This window comes from Leptodactylus fuscus, chromosome 2, assembly GCF_031893055.1.
Source record: "Leptodactylus fuscus isolate aLepFus1 chromosome 2, aLepFus1.hap2, whole genome shotgun sequence".
Classification (NCBI taxonomy): Eukaryota; Metazoa; Chordata; class Amphibia; order Anura; family Leptodactylidae; genus Leptodactylus; species Leptodactylus fuscus.
Genome location: NC_134266.1, coordinates 99,319,565 through 99,338,347, shown reverse-complemented (window position 1 = coordinate 99,338,347; position 18,783 = coordinate 99,319,565). Strand labels below are relative to the sequence as shown.

The following is an 18,783-nucleotide window of genomic DNA, read 5'->3' as shown; positions in this document are numbered from 1 at the left end:
TGTTTGAGGAGTCCACAAGGAGGGTGAGCTCTGAGGATGCGATGGTGAGCCTTACAATCCCGCTCTTGTGTGTTCTGAGAGAATCCCTGATTGACATCAGGGATAACTCAGATCACACAGAGGAGTCAGGGATAGCATCCGATCCGTCACAGCTGGAGAGTAGGTCCACACATCTGTCCGCTTCATCACGTTTAATGGAGGAGGAGGAGGAGGAGGAGGAGGAAGAAGAGTTGTCCGATGATGTGATGGTGATACAGGAGGCTTCCGGGCAACTTCGAATCGTCCCATTGTTGCAGCGCGGATGGGTAGACATGGAGGATGAGGAGGAAATGGAGATTGAACTTTCCGGTGGGGCCAGAGGAGTCATGCCAACTAACACTGTGGCAGACATGGCTGAGTTCATGTTGGGGTGCTTTACAACCGACAAGCGTATTGTCAAAATCATGGAGGACAACCAGTACTGGATCTTTGCTATCCTTGACCCCCGGTATAAAAACAACATCTCGTCTTTTATTCCGGTAGAGGGGAGGGCCAATCGCATCAATGCTTGCCACAGGCAATTGGTGCAGAATATGATGGAGATGTTTCCAGCATGTGACGTTGGCGGCAGGGAGGACAGTTCCTCCAGTAGGCGACCAAGTTCTCACCGGTCCACACAAACGAGGGGCACACTGTCTAAGGTCTGGGACACCTTGATGGCACCCCCTCGCCAAAGTGCCGCCACAGAGGGTCCTAGTGTCACCAGGCGTGAGAAGTATAGGCGCATGTTGCGGGAATACCTTTCCGACCACAGCCCTGTCCTCTCCGACCCCTCTGCACCCTACACGTATTGGGTGTCGAAGTTGGACCTGTGGCTTGAACTTGCCCTATATGCCTTGGAGGTGCTGTCCTGTCCTGCCGCCAGCGTCCTATCTGAGAGGGTGTTCAGTGCAGCCGGTGGCATCATCACTGACAAGCGCACCCGTCTGTCAGCTGAGAGTGCCGACCGGCTCACTTTGATAAAAATGAACCACCACTGGATAGAGCCTTCATTTTTGTGCCCACCTGTGTAAAGCACCCCAACATGAAACTCCATGTCTGTACTCAACCTCTCCAATTCCTCCGCATCCTCATACTCATCCACCATAAGCGTTGCACAATTCTGCTAATACTAGGCTCCCTCCAACATGATTTCCCCCAACTCTGCTGGTTAGAGGCTCCCTCCACCCTGATTTCCACCAACTCTGCTGGTTAGAGGCTCCCTCCACCCTGCTTTCCCACAACTCTGCTGGTTAGAGGCTCCCTCCACCATGAATTTGCCCAAACTGGGCTGGTTAGAGGCTCCCTCCACCATGAATTGGTCCAAACTGGGGTTTTTAGAGGCTCCCTCCACCATGAATTGGTCCAAACTGGGGTTTTTAGAGGCTCCCTCCACCATGAATTGGTCCAAACTGGGGTTTTTAGAGGCTCCCTCCACCATGAATTTGCCCAAACTGGGCTGTTTAGAGGCTCCCTCCACCATGAATTGGTCCAAACTGGGGTTTTTAGAGGCTCCCTCCACCATGAATTGGTCCAAACTGGGCTGGTTAGAGGCTCCCTCCACCATGAATTTGCCCAAACTGGGCTGTTTAGAGGCTCCCTCCACCATGAATTGGTCCAAACTGGGCTGGTTAGAGGCTCCCTCCACCATGAATTGGTCCAAACTGGGTTTTTTAGAGGCTCCCTCCACCATGAATTGGTCCAAACTGGGGTTTTTAGAGGCTCCCTCCACCATGAATTTGCCCAAACTGGGCTGTTTAGAGGCTCCCTCCACCATGAATTGGTCCAAATTGGGGGTTTTAGAGGCTCCCTCCACCATGAATTTGCCCAAACTGGGCTGGTTAGAGGCTCCCTCCACCATGAATTGGTCCAAACTGGGCTGGTTAGAGGCTCCCTCCACCATGAATTGGTCCAAATTGGGGTTTTTAGAGGCTCCCTCCACCATGAATTGGTCCAAACTGGGCTGTTTAGAGGCTCCCTCCACCATGAATTGGTCCAAACTGGGGTTTTTAGAGGCTCCCTCCACCATGAATTGGTCCAAACTGGGCTGGTTAGAGGCTCCCTCCACCATGAATTGGTCCAAACTGGGTTTTTTAGAGGCTCCCTCCAACATGAATTGGTCCAAACTGGGGTTTTTAGAGGCTCCCTCCACCATGAATTGGTCCAAACTGGGGTTTGTAGAGGCTCCCTCCACCATGAATTGGTCCAAACTGGGGTTTTTAGAGGCTCCCTCCACCATGAATTTGCCCAAACTGGGCTGTTTAGAGGCTCCCTCCACCATGAATTGGTCCAAACTGGGTTTTTTAGAGGCTCCCTCCACCATGAATTGGTCCAAACTGGGGTTTTTAGAGGCTCCCTCCACCATGAATTGGTCCAAACTGGGGTTTTTAGAGGCTCCCTCCACCATGAATTTGCCCAAACTGGGCTGTTTAGAGGCTCCCTCCACCATGAATTGGTCCAAATTGGGGTTTTTAGAGGCTCCCTCCACCATGAATTGGTCCAAACTGGGGTTTTTAGAGGCTCCCTCCACCATGAATTTGCCCAAACTGGGCTGTTTAGAGGCTCCCTCCAGCATGAATTGGTCCAAACTGGGGTTTTCAGAGGCTCCCTCCACCATGAATTGGTCCAAACTGGGGTTTTTAGAGGCTCCCTCCACCATGAATTGGTCCAAACTGGGGTTTTTAGAGGCTCCCTCCACCATGAATTGGTCCAAACTGGGGTTTTTAGAGGCTCCCTCCACCATGAATTTGCCCAAACTGGGCTGTTTAGAGGCTCCCTCCACCATGAATTGGTCCAAACTGGGTTTTTTAGAGGCTCCCTCCACCATGAATTGGTCCAAACTGGGGTTTTTAGAGGCTCCCTCCACCATGAATTGGTCCAAACTGGGGTTTTTAGAGGCTCCCTCCACCATGAATTTGCCCAAACTGGGCTGTTTAGAGGCTCCCTCCACCATGAATTGGTCCAAATTGGGGTTTTTAGAGGCTCCCTCCACCATGAATTTGCCCAAACTGGGCTGGTTAGAGGCTCCCTCCACCATGAATTGGTCCAAACTGGGCTGGTTAGAGGCTCCCTCCACCATGAATTGGTCCAAATTGGGGTTTTTAGAGGCTCCCTCCACCATGAATTGGTCCAAACTGGGCTGTTTAGAGGCTCCCTCCACCATGAATTGGTCCAAACTGGGGTTTTTAGAGGCTCCCTCCACCATGAATTGGTCCAAACTGGGCTGGTTAGAGGCTCCCTCCACCATGAATTGGTCCAAACTGGGTTTTTTAGAGGCTCCCTCCACCATGAATTGGTCCAAACTGGGGTTTTTAGAGGCTCCCTCCACCATGAATTGGTCCAAACTGGGGTTTTTAGAGGCTCCCTCCACCATGAATTGGTCCAAACTGGGGTTTTTAGAGGCTCCCTCCACCATGAATTTGCCCAAACTGGGCTGTTTAGAGGCTCCCTCCACCATGAATTGGTCCAAACTGGGTTTTTTAGAGGCTCCCTCCACCATGAATTGGTCCAAACTGGGGTTTTTAGAGGCTCCCTCCACCATGAATTGGTCCAAACTGGGGTTTTTAGAGGCTCCCTCCACCATGAATTTGCCCAAACTGGGCTGTTTAGAGGCTCCCTCCACCATGAATTGGTCCACACTGGGCTGGTTAGAGGCTCCCTCCACCATGAATTGGTCCAAACTGGGTTTTTTAGAGGCTCCCTCCACCATGAATTGGTCCAAACTGGGGTTTTTAGAGGCTCCCTCCACCATGAATTGGTCCAAACTGGGGTTTTTAGAGGCTCCCTCCACCATGAATTGGTCCAAACTGGGGTTTTTAGAGGCTCCCTCCACCATGAATTTGCCCAAACTGGGCTGTTTAGAGGCTCCCTCCACCATGAATTGGTCCAAACTGGGTTTTTTAGAGGCTCCCTCCACCATGAATTGGTCCAAACTGGGGTTTTTAGAGGCTCCCTCCACCATGAATTGGTCCAAACTGGGGTTTTTAGAGGCTCCCTCCACCATGAATTTGCCCAAACTGGGCTGTTTAGAGGCTCCCTCCACCATGAATTGGTCCAAATTGGGGTTTTTAGAGGCTCCCTCCACCATGAATTGGTCCAAACTGGGGTTTTTAGAGGCTCCCTCCACCATGAATTTGCCCAAACTGGGCTGTTTAGAGGCTCCCTCCACCATGAATTGGTCCAAACTGGGGTTTTTAGAGGCTCCCTCCACCATGAATTGGTCCAAACTGGGGTTTTTAGAGGCTCCCTCTGCAACACTCAGGAGGGCCAGGGCTAGTATCACGGTAATATATCAGATGTGGCCGGCTTGCAGGGAGTCCCTGGGTCCCGAATGTGCACAAAATTTCCCTTTTTGATGTCCCCGACTACCCTCCCCTGCGTGATATCTGACAATGACAACAGACAACCAGGCTTCGGGGGTAATCGTTGCTTTTCTTTTTACTAGCAGGACAAAGTAATACACATGTACATATGGAGGACTTCTTCACATACAATACAGCGATCTTTGCAGGTAGTGTCCAATTAGCAGAGGATGGGGCAGAATGCTTTGGATAGTGGTTGCTTGGCAGTTAACTTGTATATACTTGTAAAGATGGCCTGTATCCAGGGGGTTAGTCCTCAACAAACTGGGTACACGTATGTAGAAGAACAAATACAATTTTTCTTAGCAGCGGGAGATTCTCAATTTCTGCCAGACTAGCTATGGGCTTCTTTAAATATAGATTTGTCCCAAAGACTTACTTGGATAGAGATATACGTGGGGGGTCCCAGATGTATGGATAACCAGGTCCATCAACTTCAGCACTTGTAAGATTAGAGCTTCAGAGGAAAACACTCTCTGAGAAGGGCCTTGAAGATAGGGAAGAAGACATCTCTGCTTGGTGCACCCTGATAAGTCGGAAGCCATTATCCATGCTCCATGTGCTCTGTCTCACAGCTGTGTCTACACTTGTAGCCCCACACAAAAGACATCAGCCAAAAACGTCCCCAACCCCCTCTAGAGAGGGTGGTCACTCAACTCTCCCTCCAGGCCAGTCAAGGGAGCCTCATTGGTCCTGGAGGTCAGCTAATCATAATGGACACTCCCTTTACAGTTACAACTCAAATTACAATGGCAAAGTATAGGCAGGTGCAGTTCACAAAAACATCCACAAGATGGCGCATTAATAGACCCCCTGTGTGCTGGCTCTGGAAGAATAGAAATATATAGAAGGAATGAAGGGGGAGGAAAATATTTACCTTATATGAAAATGTCCATGCTATCTCGGTCTGCATTAGAGGGAATTGGACTAGCAGTACCGGGACATTACACCTCCACCATGAATTGGTCCAAACTGGGCTGGTTAGAGGCTCCCTCCACCATGAATTTGCCCAAACTGGGCTGTTTAGAGGCTCCCTCCACCATGAATTGGTCCAAACGGGGGTTTTTAGAGGCTCCCTCCACCATGAATTTGCCCAAACTGGGCTGGTTAGAGGCTCCCTCCACCATGAATTTGCCCAAACTGGGCTGTTTAGAGGCTCCCTCCACCATGAATTGGTCCAAACTGGGCTGTTTAGAGGCTCCCTCCACCATGAATTGGTCCAAACTGGGTTTTTTAGAGGCTCCCTCCACCATGAATTGGTCCAAACTGGGGTTTTTAGAGGCTCCCTCCACCATGAATTGGTCCAAACTGGGGTTTTTAGAGGCTCCCTCCACCATGAATTTGCCCAAACTCTGCTGGTTAGAGGCTCAATCCACCCTGATTTTCAAAACAAATGTTGGTGCCAACCTCAACTTACTACAAGGGCCAAATTCACTGCTGGTGACAAGCTCTCCTCACTGCAAGTGCCAAATACACATGTTTCAAGGTGTTTTCCTACTGTCAGAGAGGTGGTATTGAGTGTGTAAAGTGTGTAGTTGTTAGGCTGTGATGTTGGGGTAATAGAGGGTCTTTGGTGTGTTAGATGCCCCCAGACATGCTTCCCCTGCTGTCCCAGTGTCATTCCAGAGGTGTTGGCATCATTTCCTGTGGTGTCATAGTGGACTTGGTGACCCTCCAGACACGGATTTGGGTTTCCCCCTTAACGAGTATATGTTCCCCATAGACTATAATGGGGTTCGAAACCCGTTCGAACACACGAACAGTGAGCGGCTGTTCGATTCGAATTTCGAACCTCGAACATTTTAGTGTTCGCTCATCTCTACTCCTGAACACTGTGCAGGGGCCATGCTTCCGCTTCTTCTTTCATTAAATGAATAGGAGCCACGGAAGCACGGGCCGCAGAGTAGGACAGGAATAGGACCTGTACTTTCTGATGTGGCCTGGACAGATGACCTTAATCACTGTTGTGTTTATGGGCCCATAGAAAAGAATGGGTCATTGTGCTATTCGTGAAATTCATGGATAGCACACTGACCCACACCACAGTCATCTGCAAGGGGCCTAATATTTCATTTCCCCTGTGGAGGCGCTAACACTTGCTGCTTAACAAATACAAAATAAACAGCACCTTTTAGAGACTGTTAGAAAGTAATGGTAATAATGGCTGTCCTGCACAGATTGTAATCACAGGTAAATACTCTCCATTGCTTTCTTGATTTATTGCTATCACTATTCAAACATCAGTTGATTGGAATCTCAATATTAATTATGGCTGTATTATACTTTTATGTTTTATTAATCCCGGCAAGGTTGTACTTTAAATACCACAAGGTTAATTCATAAACAAGTATTCTATGCCAACAATTGTTCCACAAATCTTATCAATGAATCGCTCTTATCAGCTGGACGCTTAAGTGGAATTTCTACGCCAGGCAGATGAGAAATCTGATTGGTAGAATTGTGAACAACGAGGAGGCCGTAGGGCTGTCAAAACAATATAAGAAGGGGCTTACAAATTCTAATAGTCATATCTGTATTAGAGAGCAGAGACCGAAACCATGAAGTGGGTGGTGATTGCCTTTATCTGCCTCCAATTGGCAGAGGGGCTGGTAAGGTGAGTGGTGGCCATACTTGATGTACAAATATGACGTATACCAGTGATATCTGCATATACTTTGAAATTAATGTATCGTCACCACGGTTTTACACACATTTTGCATAATGTGCTGCTATGGCTTTCTAAATTTTGTTATTTATATTTTTTTCGGGACTTGGTAGTGAAACATGGTATTTCTAGGATTAAACTTGAGAAGTTGCAACTTCCTAAAATATGAGGTCTGGCACTCCCCAAAGTGTGCAGCTATAACATGACAGCAAAGTTTCAACATTTACAAGGCTGTGAAGAAATTGAATACTGGGGCTCCACTGAGCACTAAACAGATAGCAGGGGGCTACCAACTCTTAGATATTATGAAGGCACATAAAATGAAAGGAGAGTGTAAGGGAAAGCCTACCATGGTAATGCATAAGCTGTGGTGGACATTACAGACATTATATGAGATCCTCAGGTGCTCAATATATATATGCCAATATGTGTTAATGAATACTTAAGGAAACTTGGAGAGAGGGGACTCAGACGTGTTTGGTACCTTCATCAAATATATGACAATGGTCAAAGAGCTTCCAAGAGCTTTAAGATGACATTACTTATCCATCTGAAGTTTTCACATTGACCATTGAGCCTCATAATAGATTGAAACTTCCTGTTCTGTAGAGATCAATAATAATTTATCATCACAGGCAGAATGATAGGGACAGATTACACTCTCTAATAGAAACACTCATTAATAGAGCCTATGGCAGATTTAGAAGTATTGGGGGAAATTTATCATCTATTTCAACTCGTTCTCTGATGTGTAAAAGCTGCATATCAGGGTTTGCAGCATTTTAAATGCCACTTGCAACAAACATTTGCACATCTGATGGTTTTATGCCACTTTCCCCACTTTTGGCAAAGGGTTGTGGGCTATAGACCCTCATAGATTTCTCATTTACTTCAGTTTTCTGTCATAAATGGAAGCAGATTTTGGACTAAGGCCATGGTAACCCGTATGGTAGACTAATTTATGATAAAATTGGTGCAGGCTCTGCAGGCTCAGGGCATAAGAAGACCAGTCAAGGATTGCTCACATAAACTCTTAGTCCAGAATGAGCAGGTATATTAGAATATGAATCTGGTCAGCGATTCCTACTCTATAATATGCTGCCTGTAGATTATATTTTAGATTTAACAGATTCCCTAGCCATATACACAAGTCTATGTTCACATCTGTGTTCACGGCTCTGTTAGAAGTGTGTCTAAAATCACAAACAAATAGAGTCAATGGTGTCTCTCAATCTGCTGGTCTGTTAACCTGATGGTAATTTGGATAGCTAACTCATTGGACTTCTACCTTGAGGATACATGCGCTCTCACCCAAGTGTATGAGTCCTCAAAGCGGGGAGGGTCGAAACTGATGTCTGGCAGCAGCTTATCTGTTGAGAAAATAATCTAACTACCCAATCTTCATCTACTCCAATATGTGGTGGAGTTCGCAGGCTTACCTGTCTATTCTTCTGTCTGAAGTAAAACCAGTCAAATACATTATAAATATGGTGGGGCAAATGTAAAAGTTTAGAGAGTCTCTTTGCAAATCGCAGCATGCCAATTATACCTGTGGAAACGCTGGTGATTCCCTTATTATTATAAAGGAAGCAGAAAGTCTGCAGAGGAAAACTTTCTGTGAAAAGCGCTGCTGTGATGCATTTCCACCACGGTTTTTCCTGTGGCAATTTCTGTCCCGCTACATGGGGCCTTAGCTTAAAGCTGGGTTCGCATTAGCATTTGACTCTCCATGTGAAATCAGTTTTTGAAACAGTCTCAAAATCCTTAAAAACTTATTTGAACAGCTTGTTTTATAGTAATCTGTTTGTGGCCATTTTGCAACCCATTTTTCAATCTGTGCATGTTCAGAATGGAGAAGGGAGGAGGGGAACGGATTTGTCAAAAATGGACACAAATGGTCAGGGCTTTTTGCAAACACCCATTAACTAATCTGACTAAAAAGACAAGGAGACCTCTTGTGGTGTACCCACTTACATGTATTTCAATCGTGAGGAAACTACATTGTATAATCCACTGGATAATTCACTGTGAATGAATCCATACATTTAGTAGATTGCTCTGCTGTAACAATAACAATGCTAAAAACATATCTACTCTTTCAGAGTCCCTCTAAAAAGATATAAGTCTGCCCGGGATAACATGCGAGAGAAAGGAGTTCTGGATCAGTATATGAAGACTCACAAAAGAGACCCTGCACTTAAATACAACTTCAACCAAAAATTTGATTTTGCTGTAGCCTATGAACCCATGTACATGGATGTGAGTTTAAATAAATATACATAAGGACACGTTTTATATATATATATATATATATATATATATATATACTGCATATGTAGACAGTGACATGCCTGTTGTTTTCAGACATATTATTATGGAGAAATCAGCATAGGAACACCACCCCAAAATTTCTTGGTTCTTTTTGACACTGGATCTTCCAACCTGTGGGTTCCATCTGCAAACTGTCAGAGTGCTGCTTGTGGTGAGATTAATATATACTAATCTAGTATAATAGTGTGGTTTATGTAGAATGTATGCAGATCCAGTCAATGATCATTTGATTGGTGTGTAAAGGAAGACAGCCCCTTTCCGATATGCCCTATTAGGTCATGAGTTCATCAGAGGAAGAAGTCAGAGTGACTCCCCCTTCTAGGAGCTAATGCTAAATGGGGTTTCCCCTGAATAAAGCTATCCTTAAAAAGTTAAATGTTTCTGCAAATAAACATTTAAAAAACATTTTTCCGATTTTTTTAACGATTTTCTCTAACTGCCAATGCATATGACCATGAATGCAGGAACCTTTTAAGGTCTGGGACATATCAGAAACCCAGCGAGGATTTCCTTATTGTGGACAGTTTATCAGACAGGGACACTACTCCTCTGCATCACGCCACTGAGTTAAATATACAATAACAAATAATTGTTGAATTTTTTTGTAAAACTTCTGCATTTTAAGATGTTTTAAAAATGAATCACAACCTAATAATGTTGTATTTATATAGGCAACCACAATGTATTTAACCCCAGCCAGTCCTCTACCTACTCAACCAATGGACAACAGTTTACCATGTCTTACGGCAGTGGCAGTGTCAGTGGTGTCTTTGGATATGACTCAGTGACTGTGAGTAAATAAAGATAAAACGTACTAACTAAATGTCATAGCTACCAGTTTATTCTATATTACATTATACAGTAAAAGTACATGTCACATACTGCAAAATCATAACTTTTAGAATATAAACATATCTTTCATATAGGTACAAGGACTAACCATCACTAACCAGGAATTTGGACTGACCTACTCAGAGAGTGGCAGCAGTTTCTACTACTCTAAGTTTGATGGTATCTTTGGTATGGCATACCCTGCCATGTCTGCAGGGGGCGCAACTACAGCTATGCAAGGAATGCTGCAGCAGAACCTGCTCAATAATCCTATCTTTAGTGTCTACATGGGCAGGTATATTAACAAAATACAACACAAAGTATAATGTAAACATACAAACCAATGAAACATTGTGAACAATATTAATAATTTAAATAATTATCAACACAATGTTTTTGTAAATAATATGGCTATTTTACTATGTTATTTTTTGTAATGAAAAGAAAATGAACTGTATATAGTCTATCTAATAATAATTTTATAAGCAGCTTCTGTAATTAGTTTAGATTTACTTCTTAGCTTCTTTGTTTGAGTTGAAGAATATATTTACTTTTTATCTTTTTCTAGCCAATCTGGAGAGGTGATCTTTGGTGGGGTTGATAATAGTCTATATTCTGGACAGATTCTTTGGGCTCCCGTCACTCAAGAGGTTTACTGGCAAATTGGAATTGATGCGTAAGTATTTTCCTACTTCTGGCTATTACATCAGTTAACTCAGGCTTCATGCACACAAGTGAGTGTTATCCAAGTAGAAGCTGATGGTTTTCTGGGTCCATGTGTAAGTTCTGACGGATCCAAATAGGATCTGCTCTAAAACTATCAGATTGGAACACCGGAAAACACTTTGAAAGCCCACTTGGTGATCTATATGAAACCGTGGAACACACAGACTTAGATTATCCAAGCATACAATTGGGGAAATATTAGTTTCTTATAACTTCTCTTTATACAGACATCTGTATACAGAGCGTATGTGGTGACAGAAACTCTTCAGATGTCATTACCATGTGGGGAACCCTGTATGGCTCAATCTTATTGCTACTAATCTCTGTTAGACCTTAGTCAGAGGGCTATAATGCCTCTTGATTTTATTATCCCTATTACAACTGCAAATCCTGTCTCAATTGTGGGTATAATCATCTGAATTTATAGTACCATAGACTCTTAGGACATCAGGCCCAAGATAAAGAAAGAGGGGAAGCTTCTTTTTTTTTAGCTGCAAGAGGGGGGACCGACTCTATATTAATGCTTTAGAATGGGATGTCATTAATCATCTACTGAAGACTCTCAAGTTTTTTGTTTTTTTATATTAAAGTTCCAGTAAGTGTAAGTGTCTTAATAAGTTTGTCCATATAATATAATATAAGCAGAACTAAAGCTGAGTGATATCCTTATTTCTTCAAAAACAATATATATTACATCATATTATTTTTTTCACAGAAAAAATGACTAGGGCTTATTTTCGGGGTAGGTCTTATTTTTCACTCCAGATAAATCTTGAAAAATGGTTAGGCTTAGTAACCCTAACTTACATTCACAATTGATGGTGCAGTGTCTCTTAAACTTACTGGCAATCTCTTGCTCTCTACACACTTACTATTAAAACAGGAATAGTAAATTATATAAGGAATTGTTTGTGTTAAAATATTTACGTAATTGTTCTGTTATATCCAATCATCTTCATAATTGTATCTTATAGGTTCTCAATCAATGGACAAGCAACAGGATGGTGTAGTCAAGGTTGTCAGGCTATTGTAGATACAGGAACTTCTCCACTGACTGTTCCCCAACAATATATGGGCAATCTGCTCCAATATCTTGGAGCTCAACAAGGGCAGAATGGAGAGGTAAGCATTGTGTGTATTTACGTGGAAAAACAAAACAGAAAATTTGTAGATACAACTATATTTAAAATAAGTGCTGTATTTGAAATATTAATCATTATTATTATCTGTAGTAATTTAAAGTAACAACAGCCAATCCACAGTTTGTAGGAGCTATGACACTGAGTAATAAGGCCTCTTTAATATATCCCCAAACTGGCAAATAACTGATAGAGGTGAATGCATTTATTATAAACCACACCTCCAACCCCACCCATGCCACACATCAATTCCCAACCATGTCTTTATGTCCCCCTTGTAGTCCCTACAAAGTATAGTGTTGAGTTTATTGTTGCCCCCACAATATAATTTCTTCATTGTGACCCCCATACAGTATATTGTCCCTTTGCAGCCTTCACATTATAATGTAATTCAGAAAGACATAGATGAGGTGGAAAGGTGACAATGAGTGGAACTGACACTCTCCATATGATATACATTTCTTAGATGACAATACTCCTTTATATTTTTGCTGTGCCCTTATGATTCAGTCTGACAGTATGGCCCTCAGTCCAGAAAGTTAGTGCATACTTCCCTTTTTCTGGCAACTACTTGCGTAAAGGTTATATACACCTTTTGTTTTTTATGTATTGTACATAGCTGGTTGTGCTATTGTTTCTGACACAGATCAGACTGTATAATGCTTTAGGCTGCTGAGGTCATCTGTTTTTTTAGCTCTTCCTCAGATTCTAGTTTTTGTGTCAGAGTTCTACTTCATAGATTGTAAACTGTTATGGACAGGGCCCTCACTTTGATTGTGAATTGATCTATTACTCTGCAATATCTCATTTTCTTTGCACGTGAACCCTATCACTTATAAAGTGCTGCGGAATATGTTGCCGCTACATAAAAATTATTATTGTTGCTTTGTACATATTTCAGAGAGAGGTGAGCACCCAGACACTGTAGTATGAGAGATCACTCAGGCTGTTCATAAGCAGGAGTAGAGAGAAAAGAGAACACGCTCACTCCACAGTGTATAGTGAGAAAGAAGAGACCCCAGGTCTGTGCAGAGGACAAAAGGTCTATCATGGACTGTATCAAAAGGTAGTCCTGGATACAAGCAAAGCGAGCACAGTACAGGGTAGTTAGCTTCAAAATCCAACCTGGTTGCAAACATATAAGGTGTCTAAAAATCAATGAAGGGATGAGGATTACTGCCTGGAACTTGGTGCAATTTTTTAATGGAAGATAACAACTAAGGGGCGTCCCGGCGTCCGTTGGGTTTCTGTCTTCATCCCCGGCGAAAATGGACAGGGAACGGAAACCCGGTGGTCAGTTTTAAAACCCCATTCACTTAAATGAGTTTGTAAAAGTGAGCACCATGTTCACCTGCGGCCTGTCTACGGAGGAAAATGTTTTTTTAGCCGGACACAAAGTCCTGCATGTCCAACTTTGTGTCCAGCTAAAAAAATTGGTTTCCCCGCGGACAGGCCGCAGGAGGACACAGGTGGTCACCTTTACAAACCCATTTAAGTGGATGGGTTTTAAAACTGACCGCCGGGTTTCCGTTCCCTGTCCATTTTCGTCAGGGCTGAAGACAGAAACCCGACGGAATGCACAAACCGAACACCGGGCACAAGTGTGATCCGTCCCTTACACATGTAAAATAATTTATATGTCAAAGGTGTCCAAAAGCTTTACAAATCCTTTTTTCAACTGTTTGGAAATATTTTCAAAATCCCTTGTTATCTTTCCTTTTCAGTTCCTGGTAAATTGTAACAATGTGCAGAATTTGCCACCTATCAGTTTTACCATAAATGGATACTCATTTCCTATTCCACCTTCTCAATACATAATCCAGGTAAGTTGTCACTTTTGCATATATTATACAAAGAATATTTTTCAGCACCTTCAGAAGACTTTGAAATTTTGGAATCTCTTTGTGTGTCTTCAATAGAAATATTGCACTATGATCACCTCTAAATGGCTTTTATCATATTTTTATGAGCTCTTCCCCTGAAACTAATCATCCAGTAGGACTCCTTACAATTTGTAGAAATGTTAGGTTTAGTCCATTCTGCTGAGGTAATATTATGGCATATGGCATCTTTTTTTGCAGATGTACATTTTAGATTTACTTATACTTTTTTTTTTTTAGAAATGTGTAGACCAAGCATTTTCAGACACAGTGATATCTAATGTGGATGTTTTACATTATTTTTTTTTTTTATTTGTGTGTATTTATTCTTTTTATGTGTTCTAGGGAAAGGGAGGGTGATTTGAATTTTTAGTTCTTTTTTTATTGAATCCTGGGGGTCTGTTCACTAATGCATTGCAGATTGATGGCATATGTATTGTAGGCTGCATAGAGCAGCCTGTAATTTAAATAAATGTCAGACAAGCCTGGGAGCATGCAATAGGCTCTAAGCTGTCATGGCGACAGATTACTGGCCCCATATCTTGTTTCGGGGACCACAAGGAGGTTTTTGACTTCCTGCCAGAGTTCGATTTTTTAAATCTGATGTGTCACTTCAAATGAAACCCATTCAAATGAATGGGTTTGAAAAATTCTTGCAGGTTTCCATCTCCTGCCCAGTTTTGGGCAGGAAACGGAAACCTGCAGAACGGAGGCTGGGACGCAGATGTGAACGAGCCCTTACTTCTATTTTTCAAAAAAAAAATGGTGAATTAGGCCCTAGTTTCTCATTTTCACAAAAAGAGAAAAACACCCGACAATTTGTTACATAATTTCTCCTAAACATGGCACTATCCCATATTTGGTCGTAAACTGCTGTATAGTTACATGGCGGAGTTTGGAATAGAAAGAGCACTATTTGGCTTTTAGAGGGCAAATTTTTCTGTTGTGTTGGGTGTGATGTCTCATATACAGACCTCTAAAATACCAGTACAATAAAAAAAAAACCTCAAACATGACCCCATTTTGTAAACTACACCCCTTAAGGAATGTATCAAGGGCATACTGAGCATTTTGATGTCACAGTTGTTCCACGGATTTTATTAACATTGTGCAGTAAAAATGAAAATCAGTTTTTTTGCAATGTGTTTTAGCCACAAATTTTTCATTTTTTCAAGAGGTTAAATGAGAGAATGTGTCTAACAATTTGGTACGCAATTCCCCCTGTGTACAGAACTACCCCACATGTGGAGAAAACTGCTGTTTTGGCACACAGCAGGAGGCAGGGAGCACCGTTAGGCTTTTGGAGGGCATAATCAATTTCAGTGCCATGGCACATTTCACCCTAAGGGGTTAATGCAGTGTAGAATTTCAAGAAGTGACTTCGTTTTGCAAACTGCGCCTGTCAAATGGTATAGTGATCATTTGGATCCCAAAGATGCTTTCTAAAATGAAATATGCAGCAGATGGTGCAAAATGAAAATTGACATTTTTCCAGATAGGCCATTTCAGTGCCCAAAATGTCATGTCAATATGATGAGCTGTGAAATGTCAGCTATCCAGTTATTATGCTATGTTTCCTGATTTTGGAAACATCCTACATGCAGCCCATGCACCATGCACATTTGAGGCCCAATTTGGTATTTTACACAGTATTATGAGCAATTGCAAAGGGTCTGAGGCAAAATAAAAAATGGGCCCCCATTATCGAAACTACTCCCTTCAATGAATGCATCAAGGGGCATAGGGAGTATTTTTACCCCTCGAGTATTGCATTATATTAATTTTCAGAAATAAATTACAGAAATTGCAATGCCATATTATTATGGTAGATATGGAGAAGGGTTTAAAGAATGACAGGAAGCAGAGATCTAGCAAACTGTAAGGAATTGATACAATTTTCCAATATATATTCTGTATTACTTTTCTTTAATCAAATAACATGTATTGGCTGAAACTGGACATCCCCTTTAATATGTTGTAAAATACCAATGCCACCCACCCCTGGGTCTATATATCCTGACTTGGAGGATGTCTGGGTGGTAGGACTCAGATTGAACTCGGCTATCTGAGTAGGAGTCACTGCATCATAGTCAGTTATGATACTGTGCGCTCCCGAGAATTCAGCATTATATCAGTTTATTACTATAGTGATCGGACTTTTCAGGAGCTCACAGCATCATAATTGATTATTCTGTTGCACATGTCCTATGCACACGACCCATTCCAGGGACAGGACTAGGTTGTGTGTAAGGGCCCATAATGTGATTGTGCAATATTCAGCATACAGATAGCGCCCTAATCTGGCCCTAATAACACCAGATAGTGCCCTGACAAGCACAGTTTAATAGAAGTCTTTGTCCCTTTTTGACCTATTGCAGTGCATCTCCCCTTTTAGGATCTTATTAATAAATTTACATAGTGTATGGCATACACTTCAACAGTATGACCTCTGGTATTTGATGTGGCAGTCCAAGTGCCAGGATCACCTGTGGTCAGCAGATAAAATATCATTTGTGATGAAACCACTGTAACAACAAAAGTCATTAAAAAGTTTAAAGTTCACATTAAGTCAAAGTCTGCTACATCTGTCAGTGGAATAAGTATATAGGTGAAAGACATGACCCTCAAAGGTCTTCTATATTGAGGAAACTTGATTAGAATTACAAGTGCATTAATATTACTCATGGATTGTATTGTTCTTCCTCCAAACTGAGAACAGCTCTTGTATAAGTAAAGTGTGATGCACATGCTCACGTCAGGTCTGAGCAATTGACTGTTGAAGATCCTGAGGAGGTTGGTTGTTCACAGTGGTGCTATTCCTCATACTCAGGACTAGAACCTTATTCATTTTGTATATTTTGTATTTTGCTCAAAATGTTACAGCTCCAGTGCTCCTCGAGCTGGTACTTTTTAGGATATATTTTTTAGATTTTAGATTTTTCAGCGTAACTAAACATTAGGACTTTTGATTTTCTGGAAGTATTATACTTGTTATGTAATATGCTATGTATGTATTATGTAATATACTTTCACACAGTCAGAATTAGGATATTTATATGCAGCTGCACAACAAGGGTTCACACAGGGTTTTTTTGGTCAGGATTTTGAGGCCGTATCCACCACAAAATCTTGACCAAAAAGACGGCTCCCATTGAAATCAAACCAGCTCCCAGAAAAAAAGAAGCGACATGCTCATTCTTTCAGGCGGAGTTGCCTCGCAACATCCGTCTGAAGACACTCCCGACTAGGCCCATTCATTTGGGCCTAACCAGGAGCAGAGTACGCCACGAGTCGCGGCTACTCGTATTTGTGTCCATAACCTAAGGCAGCCAACAATGGGAAACTGAAGAAAGAATGATTTATTTTAGTAATAACCAAATTTTAGCTTTTCTCTGGAAAAACTGCAGAGGTGTCTTGATTTTTTTGTTGTCTGAATCAGGGGTAGCATTGGGAGGCAAACTCATAAGAAAATTGACATTTCCTTTCTGTTTTTTCTCTCTAGAACAATGGTTATTGTACAGTTGGCGTTGAGGAAACCTACCTCCCATCTCAGAATGGTCAGCCCCTATGGATCTTGGGAGATGTATTCCTGAGGCAATACTACTCTGTTTATGATATGAGCAACAACAGGGTGGGCTTTGCTCAGGCAGCCTAAAAACATCAGGAAATGTTACCCTTCAGAAAACCGAAGTTACCATCCTTTAATAAATTGTGCAAAATCCACGACTGCCAATAAATTGTCTTAATGTAATCTGTTCTAATATGTATCCACATTTGGAAAGGTCAGTTACATATGTAAAATATGTAAATTCTGCTAGTCTGGAATCAGAGCAGTTTCAGTGTATTGGCAGAAATTTAATAATGGTGTATTTACAGATGGCAAGATATGGTGAAATGCTTTCTGCTACGATTCAATTCATGGGAATAGGGCCTGCAGAAATCCATGCATCTACTCAGAAACAAATGGAACATTTTCTAACAAATCTGCTAAAGTGAAAATACACTTACGCTGCATTCACATGATGGAATTTCAGCCGTGACTAAAACTCGGTCCATGTGTTGGCCGGATTTTTCTGGCCTTAATATTATGCTGGGAAAGGGACATCTAGCAATTATAGTTATCTATCCTACATATGGTCCATGCCTCCCTACAACATATTGTCCTATACCATGATTCAGTTATGGGAAAACTTTTAAAGGGATCCTAATATTAAAATCAAATTTTTTGTCCCTAGCAGAAAGGGACAAAAAGGCTATACGTCTCCTACCTTTAGATGTCTTCTCCGCGTCCCATTCCGTAGAAATCCCGGGTTTCGCCGGTATGCAAATGAGTTATCTTGCAGCACTGGGGGCGGGCTGTTTGAGCGCTGGGGCGTCCCCAATTCTGCAAGAGTACTCTCCAGCGCCGCCTCCATCTTCTTCAGGAATGGGTCTTCAAACTTCTAGGCCTCGGGTCTAGGGCAAAGCCGACTGCGCATGCCCGCCAGCCACAAGAAAATGGCCACTTACACAACGAGTGTAATCAGCCATTTTCTTGTGGCCAGCCGGCATGCGCAGTTGGCTGCCTGAGGCCTAGAAGTTTGAAGCCAGCGCCGGAAGAAGACACGAAGAAGACCCATTCCTGAAGAAGATGGAGGCGGCGCTGGAGAGTTCTCTTGCAGCATTGGGAATGCACCCAGTGCTGTTTGAGCGTTGGGGGCCGCCCCCAGTGGTGTGAGAGAACTCTTTTGCATACTGACGAACACCGGGATTTCTACGGAACGGCGGCGCGGAGAAGACATCTAAAGGTAGGAGACGAATAGCCTTTCTTAAGGCTATTCCTACGTGATAGG

General features: G+C 42.6%; 1 protein-coding gene across 1 annotated transcript; it reads left to right on the top strand.

Moving 5' to 3' along the window:
• Positions 1-6,901: 6,901 nt before the first annotated feature.
• On the top strand, positions 6,902-17,702 carry LOC142194897 (gastricsin-like). The gene is made up of 9 exons (XM_075264330.1): positions 6,902-6,993; positions 9,147-9,303; positions 9,409-9,526; positions 10,047-10,165; positions 10,302-10,501; positions 10,775-10,882; positions 11,907-12,054; positions 13,796-13,894; positions 17,454-17,702. Exons 1-9 carry the CDS (start codon positions 6,938-6,940, stop codon positions 17,604-17,606), a joined length of 1,158 nt encoding a protein of 385 aa, XP_075120431.1. The 5' UTR covers positions 6,902-6,937; the 3' UTR covers positions 17,607-17,702.
• The last annotated feature ends 1,081 nt before the right edge of the window (positions 17,703-18,783 follow it).